The sequence below is a fragment of the Pecten maximus genome, unplaced genomic scaffold (genome assembly GCF_902652985.1).
Source record: "Pecten maximus unplaced genomic scaffold, xPecMax1.1, whole genome shotgun sequence".
Lineage (NCBI taxonomy): Eukaryota > Metazoa > Mollusca > Bivalvia > Pectinida > Pectinidae > Pecten > Pecten maximus.
This window is the reverse complement of record NW_022981319.1, coordinates 1-9,440: the sequence shown is the minus strand read 5'-3', so window position 1 is coordinate 9,440 and position 9,440 is coordinate 1. Positions and strand designations below refer to the sequence as shown.

Here is a 9,440-nt window from a genome sequence, read left to right as displayed (position 1 = left end):
AGGGAAATGTCGCTCTTCACATGGCGTATTGCCGCCCTTCGCAAGACGGGGACGCCGATGCAACAATGCGACAAGGCTGAAATCAGCCATCATAGATTATATCGACATTCAAGACGACAGGCACTTACGCCATTTTGTTTTTGGTATCGCTTCATCTAATTAAAAAGAAATCGATATGGAGACAATACGCCTGTCTCGGATAAGTGAAAATTGGCCATCAAGTAGTCTTGTGAAATTCGAACCCCTAAACATGACAACTATTAAACTTGAGTTACCTGAATAACATCACACGTTACCAAGATACATCGGGTATCGATGAGCGGTTCATACACTTTATATTTGTAATGGGATTCCGATGACATGAAATGTTCGTTTGTACTTTATTTTGCAGTCTGTGAGACCTATCAGAAATACGACTTGCCCAAATATCACATGAGTAGGAAACTGATGGTAAGATTTATTTAAATTCATCTTGCCTGAATCGCCAGAATAACTGATAGTCATTGTGTTTCGTCTGTCGCCGTCCGTGGCTAGCAATTTTGTTTATTTTCGACTCCTGAATAAGTCCTCACTAAACTCAGTCTTAATGGCCCATTTAGCTGGCCAGACATTTGAAATTGTTATTATGGCGATACTGCCATACAGGGAGCTGAATCACGGCATCTAAAGGGATGATATTTCAAACGATTTAATAACAAAACATATTCCCCAGTCTAAAATGCAACAGTTCGATAGTATTAAGTTCGATACCACGGTTGATAATGATTAACATTTATAAAAATAAGTTTCTTTTGGACTTTTGGCTCTAGTAATGGTTATTGGTGCTTACCCTCCTATCAACGCATTCATGAATGTCTTTCAATGAACACCACAAACTTAAATGCGAATTCGTTGTACGTCTGATAAGGGGAACAACGCCTCAGGAGATGCCAGCTTAAGAAAATAACGTCTGCTTACACTTTGTATAAATGTTCTGACGTTCTTTATAATCCAATATTGTATTGGAGTATGAGGCTATAGCACCTTCATGCACTTTAGTCAATTGACCTCACTTACAAATACTGGAAGGATGTATACTGCAATTGTTTGGCTCTATTCGAATTAACTGCGAATCTATATCAAAAGGTGCTAATAGACATTTCTAATTTTGAGGTAGACCTAGCAAAGAGTGTGGAGACGGACACCGAGACCACTAAAAGAAGGGGTTATCTCAAAAGCACTTTTCGTCTGTGCACGTGATCACCTCCATATTTGATACCTGTATTTGTGCGACAGATAGGTCTTTCGATAGTATGTTATCTGTGATATATACCTGTAGTTCTGCCCGAATGTATGCGTACTTTACACAATACTATGTTAATAAAACATTTTTTTGAGATGACCCCTGTATTGGACGTCTCCGTCTCCGTGCTGTGCACTAGGTCTACCTCAAAATGAGAAATGTCTATTAATAGCATGATGGACCGGTCCTGCCCTATCCACTCTTTTAGCATTGACAATGGGTAATATGATAGTGGCATTTTTGTAGAAAATAAATTGATTATTTCAGCTTTTACTGTTCAAAATAAATCTGTCATTACTTATTTGATCAATATGTCTTAATTAATTTGTTTTTCTTGTTAAAATGACATTGAAAGTAATCATAGAAAATTGCAAAATCTTATTTTGGTTCATCTAGCTGTACGGTGTCTGAGAAATAAAAAGTGAGTGATAGTGTTTGAAAACAATGATATCATATGCATAACTGATTTTCACTAAGATCCCCTCATATGTGCATTTCATAGACGGTTCAATATCGCAGGTTTGACTGTATAATGAAAAGAAGAATGGAACTAAAAATAAAAACACAATAAATAAAACATAAATAAATAAAAATATAAATGAAATAAAAGAATAAAGGAGATGATCTTTAATTATTATTGTTAGATGTTTTAAAAATCATGAAATAGACCAGATATAGATTACTGCGACAAACAAGAGGATACGTTAAGTGAAGCTACTGATAATTCACCGGATGTTTTTCTTACATACGGGTCTTTTGCACTTCTTATCCAGTAACATTTTCGCATTTCTTTTGACCCGTTTTGAGGTTTTAATCTCCTTTGAACACGTTAGGCCCTTTGGATTGCTTGAAGACAACTATATGGCGCAATTTAAATCAATTTAGCTCTACCGTATCTGATTCTCAATTCGTATGGTTAAGAACATGCATATATCATGGCAAACATTTCCTTTCCGATATTCCGTAAGAAAATTACCAGTCGTAAATTTATTAAGTAAGCACACATTGATATCAGTTTTACTTAACACCTGTTTTCAGTAGCAATATCCATCTATATTTTTTTACTGACAGCAAGAACCTATTTATTTACCAGTTTATTTTCAGATGTAAAATCTCACAATAGATTATTGCAGAACTTGGATGGATAACTTTGTCAGTAAGACGAAATAAAGATAAACAAATAAATATATAACAAAATAATATATTGACTGTCACCTCAGTACTTATAAGATGTGCTAAATAATTACATTAACAATTAAAACAATAACTCCTCTTTCCTTAGACAAAAAACGACTATTTAATGCACCTATAGGCAGAACAGAAACACTAGTTCTTCCGACAACTATCACTACAGATAATGCCCTATTTAACTCCTTAGATCTTGCTGCTTTAAACACCGACTGATCAAAACAATAACAACTGAAAATAATTAAACTTAATTTTGACTTTAATTTGTTTAATACTGAAGGTAAAATAAGGGCAAATATTCTTTCTCATCCGAAAAATTCCTATTTCTTGAATGCTCAATGTATAATGATATTAGACTTTCTCGGTTTATTTTACGAACATTTACGAAGATTAGGTGCCACGATAGTTCAGTCGGTTAGAGTACCGGCCACGTAACCTCATGTGAAGATCTGAGGTGCGTATGTCGACGCTCCCTACCCGTGTCGGTTTGTGTTTCTCGGTAAGCTGAGAAACAGACCGGTTGTGTCCTTGGGAAACACACTTTATCCTAATTGCTCTGGATGGCATGCAACGGGTCTCCCGTATGTTATTCAGGGAGGATGTCACCAACTACTAAACGGAGACCCCGCGTGAAAATGACACTAGCTGCTCATGGGGCGATAAACCCAGTAAAGAAACAAACAATCAATTCTTGAGGGTTGTCTTTACTGTGACAGAGTTACAAACAGAAAATTATTTAATGATACATAGTGATACATCTTATCAATATGATACATACGCTAGGAGTAAATGGGTTAGGGTTTACCAAAGACTTTATTCTTATAAGGACATAGACGTTTTAGTTGAGCATGTTTGTTTGATGTTTTTTACAGTATATATTATCTTGATTAAATTTGATAAATCAGTTAATTGCTTTCAATTAGATTCACAATTGCTTAACAGTATTGATCGCTATGACCTATGTATTGTATGAAGCAGTGGACGTTTGGCCAAAATTGCCATTAACAGTACAATATGTTACTTAATGAAAAATGACCTTAATAATTATATATGAGCTACGTGTGTATTTTTGTGTAATTCCAATTTACTGTTGTATCTATCCATGTAATATCTTTATTACATTCACGTTAGCTGATGTGAGGAAGACTTTTGGGTCCTGTCTCCCAGTCGGGACGTTTCAGAATCTTAAACTTTAGGCGTTGCTATTATACTCCTGCTAAGTATACGTATAAAGAGTTTTTGTCAGTGTAATCTGACCGGATGGACTGTTCTGCTGTTCTTCAGTATGCTTCGGCGAAATATCATTATTATTAAGACGGCATCAGTCCTGCTTTATATCAAGGAGAAAACACCCACCCACTCACTCACTCACGTTCAATAATACAAATCAGAGTCAGTAGTATGTAAGTGTTTGTATCCTTGTGATATCGTAGAACTGACATTATAATGCTGCCACACTGAAATATACTGCAGAAGACAAACAGCAAGATACATTACACCAGTAATCAATGGACCAGTCGAAATGAAGAAGGTGGTAAAATTATGTTTATCTTTGTACAATCCCTCCAGTCGATGGTGAGAACAAAGGTTCCTAGGATCATCAATGGAGAAGATGCGGACATACAAAACTACCCCTGGCAGGCGTCGCTCCGGATCGTCACAAATCACATATGTGGTGCAGCCGTCGTGTCGCAGAGAGCGGCTATAACTGCCGCGCATTGTATCAAGAACGAATAGTATGTATGACTGACAAGTAATACCATTGCGAAAAACACGTTAACGTACTCCAACGATATCAAACAAACAAAAAAGCTATTTCGTCACGTTTTAAAATCAAAAGCGTAAGATAGATTTTAAATAGTTCTTTTTTATAGACCGACAGCTTGTAGGCATACTATGATTTTGTTCAGGTTAGAGGTTTCAAATAAGAAATTTAAATTTTCATGCAGCAAGCCATGTCAACGAGCAATATAGGGTACATCTGTATATTTTTTTTATTTTATTTTTATTTTATTTAGTAAAAGATTGTATAAACTCCAAGTTGGATCAAGTCGTCTTTCCGGGAAGGGAACTGTTGTCGATGTTGCTGATGTTATAGTAGTAAGTATTGATTTCATGCTCCAAATCTCGAATATAACGATAGAAATCGTGTAAAGGTATTATAGAGCTATAATCCACTAATGTAATCAACTAATCACACCGTTCAGTGGACTCTGCCTTAACCGGATTCCATTCGGACTTCTATATCATTTGGTCGATCGGTTTGTAGAGTTTCAGATTGTAAAGAACTGGGTTAGACAGAGATCTGGATTGGACTGAGACTACTGTAAAACATATACAATTGCTGTTTTGTTTCATTTATAGTAACAAACCTTTGGTTGTTTGTGGTAACACAAGATCTTAATAGCCAAGGTCATGTGAAGATGAATTAGTCTAAATATTGAAAGCAATATTAAGCCCACCATAATCCCATGTTGGGCTTTTTCAAGACGCATGTCTTTAGTTCTCAGTAACTACTGAAATGACATGATTGCTATTTGATGGACAGTTCAGTATGGCAGGCAATCGGCAGCGGTTTTCTTTTCTGTTTTGTTTAACCAATATTGCTGAAGAACAAGTGAGATATACTTGATGGATGAGTTGTATGAGTTATATGTGTGTATATCACATTTCAGCTAAATCATTTTGTCATTATAGCTTTCAGTTTGAGGTTAATATGATATTTGATATTTGGGACTCTTAAGGATTGTCCAAGATGGCCCAAAGCTACCATTTTATATTTTAATATTTGAATTGATACCGTTACATTTTAAGAACTATTAATCACATAGTCTTGAACTCTGCTGGGCATGCTCAGTATGATTATGCTACTTTCGGGTTTGAAATTGCCATCTGCAGCCGTTTTGAATGTTGATGCATGCATAATGATTGTTGCAGGAAACAATGCAGAAAATTATGGACATGGTCGGTATTAGGTGGATGTTAAAGATGGCGGTCATCCACCAGTTTGGATTTTACTGCTATGTTTGAGAACCACTGAAAGCATCCCCTTGAAATTTCAGGAAATTGTGGGTTCTAATATTTGTGTCTGCCACATTTTCAACTGCATTTAGTTATATTCAAGTTGACCATCGCCATACAGTTTGTAGTAACGACGCAATTTGTGTGTCACCACGCAATTTGTAATAACGACGAAATTTGTGATAACAAATTCAAAGTCTTTTTTTTTACCAGGTCAATTGTCATTAGATGGAAAGATTATCTTCACTTGGTACATGTTTTAACCTAATTCTACTGGAAAAGTACTTATCTATTACTTATGATGACATTTGAAATTTTTATTACAAATTGCGTTGATGCGCACATACCACACAACGCAATTTGAAATCACTTTTTCAAATGTCATTATAAGTAATAAATATGTATTTTTCTAATAGAATTAGAAGTGAATATTATCTTTCCATCTGATGACAATTTATCCTGTAAAAATAACTTTGAAATTTTTATAACAAATTGCGTTGTTATTAGAAATTGCGTGGTGACGGCCGCTACATTAAAGGAACCCTTCCCCTTAAATGTCATATCTGAGTGAGGCACCGTTTCCCCCTGTTCCTGTTTATATCACAATTGTTTGATGCGAAATAACCACTTACATATCAGAGTTAGCAGATGGTAGTATTTTAAAGAGGCTTGCCCTCAGAGAGATCAGAAAAATTGGCTAATAGAATAAGATTTTTTACACATGACAGATTGTTGGAATTGTTGAGTTTTTCATTTTATTTTCCTTATAAAACGCTTAAAAGTTATATTAAAACCTCATTTTTAAATATTATTTATTTAATCGCAACCCGCAATAAGTCTAATTTGATTGACACATCAAAGAAACAAGCACGTGCACAGTGCCGCACAGTGATAACTTCAAAGGCAGCGGCGATTTACAAAGAAGATTTGCCGTTATATTCCATACATTTACCTCTCAGGTTGAGTTTTAAAACGTCTTTTAAATACATATCCTGTAATTGTTTTCAAGAAATAAAGTCGGAAAGTCTCTAATTTTGTCACATAGAAACGTGTACTGAAGTTTATTTAGTGATCGGAGATGTGCCGTTTACCGGTCCGTCTGCGGGTAAGCCTCTTTAACTAGACTTTGATTTGTCTTGGTCTAGGAACAGAGCACGTAACTTTTCAAACTTGGGCGAGATTTTAAATTAAAAAAAAATACAGCAAGGCATTAGAAACTAAAACATAGCTTGCAAGACGCAAATACTGATCTTAAATATTACAATGTGAACTGCAGATATCTTACCTTGCCATAGACTTCGCACATCTGACGTTGTCAGTGTGGTAGGGTGGCATAGTAGTGACATCCTTGCCTTTCACCTACAGTGCCTAGGTTCGATTCCCTGATCGAACGTGAAAAGGTTTGGGGTCATTTGTCCGACCACGTGAGTTTTCTTCGTGTACTCTTGTTTTCTTTCACACTGAGACCCTTCACGCGCTTCCATCCAGGCAAACAGGATGTTTTGCAATTATTGTAAAATAAGTTTAGAAAAATTGTTAGCGCCACAGATACAACGGAACTCTTGCTCTTTAGTGATATTTTGTGATTAAGCAATTCAGTATGGAGTCTGCTCAGCACAAAATGTCATAACGCAAACGTTATGTTTGATCCTTAAAGTATGTGTAAAACTGTACCTGCTACTCCCATTATATGAACCATAAGGAGACGATTTTGTTTGCGATCTTTCTGTCTCTAGTTTTTCCTAAGAACTGTTGTCTAAATACCACACAAATATTACCAACTAAACTCTGGTATGACTTGGCAACGGATGAAAGCCCAAAAACCTTCTTCTCATGAGGGACTTCTCAACTAAAGGTTAAAAATGTGAGACAATATCAAGTCAGACATAAGGAAGAAAAAAGTTGTTCATCGAGAAGAGAAAAATAATGTCCCATCTTATTGTCGCCTCTTATTTATCATGCGATGGGGCTCAAGTCTTATGCTTTACCTATAGGGTCATGCATTTATGGGGAATGGGAGTCGATTCCATTCTCCTATGTACGGGACACGAAATCAATTCCAATGTAGATATCGAAGAACTCATACGAGTCTTCTCGATCCCCATCCTGCATGGCTGACATCATAGAATAAAACATCATTGTAGAAAACAATGGAAAGAGAACTTACATTTTAATGTACATATGTTAACGCCTCCTAATATGCAGCTGTGCTATCGAACCGAACTGACATCCATCCCGGTGTAACACTAGTGCATTCGTGCGTGTTTAATGTTGAATGTGACAGGTGTAATAATTAAAATGTTGCCTTTATCAATAATATGTATTCATTTGCAAAATGTAATTAAGTGAAAGCGACAGAGAAGGAGGATCTTGGAGATCACAAAAAAGTATCCCTTTACCCTCTGAACATAAATGGTTTAATTTTAAGAAGACAGTTGTCAGGATTGAATAGAAACACAATGTCTCATATTAACCTTGGTTCTTGACAATTTAATTAAGACTGATTTTTTTCTCTCTACTTTTCAGTCCTTTCTCTGTATTGATAATTAAGTAATTATTTCATGTCATATTGACTGAAACGCCTAACATTTTGTCTAACTATTCCAACATTTAACATACACAATGCTAGAAAAACAGGGAAGCTACAAAAAGTTGAAACAGTTGTACATGCATGTAGTACCGAATGAGAAATAAAAAAGGGATTTGCAAAAGATGTAAGTGAATAGCAAATTGAAACAAAAAAATATTCATAGGTACAATTTATATGCACGCCAAATAATACTTCAAATTTCAAAATCCAAGATTGTCGTTTATCAGCTATTTTGTTCTTCCAATCAGTTCCAAAACATGTGCAGGGTCAACAATATACCTACATATGCAATTTGGTGTTTGGCTGCTGCTTCCATGCTAATATGAAAATATTGAAATTGAATATTGACACTGCCTTAACTTTGGCCTTTAGTTGAGCATTCGCCTCTGTGAGTAAGGCTTTTGATTCTGTCCCCTGGTCGGGACATATCTGCTTAGCGCTCAACACTTTAGGATTGGGGCGACTGCTCGGAACGTTGTCATTATAGTGTGACAGGGTTGGGAGTCCTGCTGGGTGTCTTCATCATCTATTTTGCGATATCACAAGGGACCAACATGACCATACCGCAGTATACCGAACACACTTACCACACGCATGCAAACAATACCAGGTCAAACTGGTCGTAAAGCGTGACATCATCCTAAGGTGAAAGGGCAAACAAATGGTGATTAAGTTAATGTAATGAAATGAGGTTTACAATGAAACATGTGCAACGAATACTGTAAAATCATACTATAATATATTGACTACTAAAGTTTTCAATCTTAAATATTTGATCTCTAGGGACCACGAAAAGGATTGAACCCAAATTGCTTTTGCTGTACCGGAAGTGACCGTGTACTTCGGCGTGTTTGTCATTGACGTTCTTGGACCAGAACGATCTGAAAACATCAAGACGATATGAAGATACTCGTAGTTATATGTTTATTTGCCCTCGTGGGTAAGTAGAACTTAATTCCAATTTTTGAGATTTCGAAAGTGTATCCATATTTCGTTACAGCGATATACCCACATATATCAAAGAAAGAAAAATTCAGTTCTTCCAATTAACAGTTTTGTACCCTTCGTAAAGATAAATTGAAACAATTTTTTTTTACTAACTATATTTTCAGAAGTGTTACCCTCCTAAGGCGGTAACGTCACGACCCTGCTAGGGCCACATGTCACGTGATGTCTGTTTGGTTCTGAATATTGTTTAACAACCTATATAGTGCTAATTGTCTGATGTATGCTACCAACAGGATACCAACCTAGAAAAACATATTACAGTTCTATACCATAAAACTGATGATTATTCATTCGCATCATGAAACTGATGGGATTGATTCATGTATCGCCATGCTACGTATTGAAAAGACA

At 35.9% G+C, this 9,440-nt stretch overlaps 1 protein-coding gene across 1 annotated transcript; it reads left to right on the top strand.

Moving 5' to 3' along the window:
- The first annotated feature begins 136 nt into the window (after window positions 1–136).
- On the top strand, window positions 137–4,638 carry LOC117320000 (chymotrypsin-1-like). The gene is made up of 3 exons (XM_033874701.1): window positions 137–450; window positions 4,040–4,206; window positions 4,489–4,638. Exons 1-3 carry the CDS (start codon window positions 361–363, stop codon window positions 4,622–4,624), a joined length of 393 nt encoding a protein of 130 aa, XP_033730592.1. The 5' UTR covers window positions 137–360; the 3' UTR covers window positions 4,625–4,638.
- Window positions 4,639–9,440: the final 4,802 nt, after the last annotated feature.

Excerpts from the sequence above, each read along its gene's own strand:
- LOC117320000 (XM_033874701.1), top strand. The coding sequence starts at position 361 with ATGAAATGTTCGTTTGTACTTTATTTTGCAGTCTGTGAGACCTATCAG. Across the intron at positions 451-4,039 it reads ACATGAGTAGGAAACTGATG|TCGATGGTGAGAACAAAGGT; the intron begins GTAAGATTTATT and ends CAATCCCTCCAG. Across the intron at positions 4,207-4,488 it reads CATTGTATCAAGAACGAATA|TAAAAGATTGTATAAACTCC; the intron begins GTATGTATGACT and ends TATTTTATTTAG.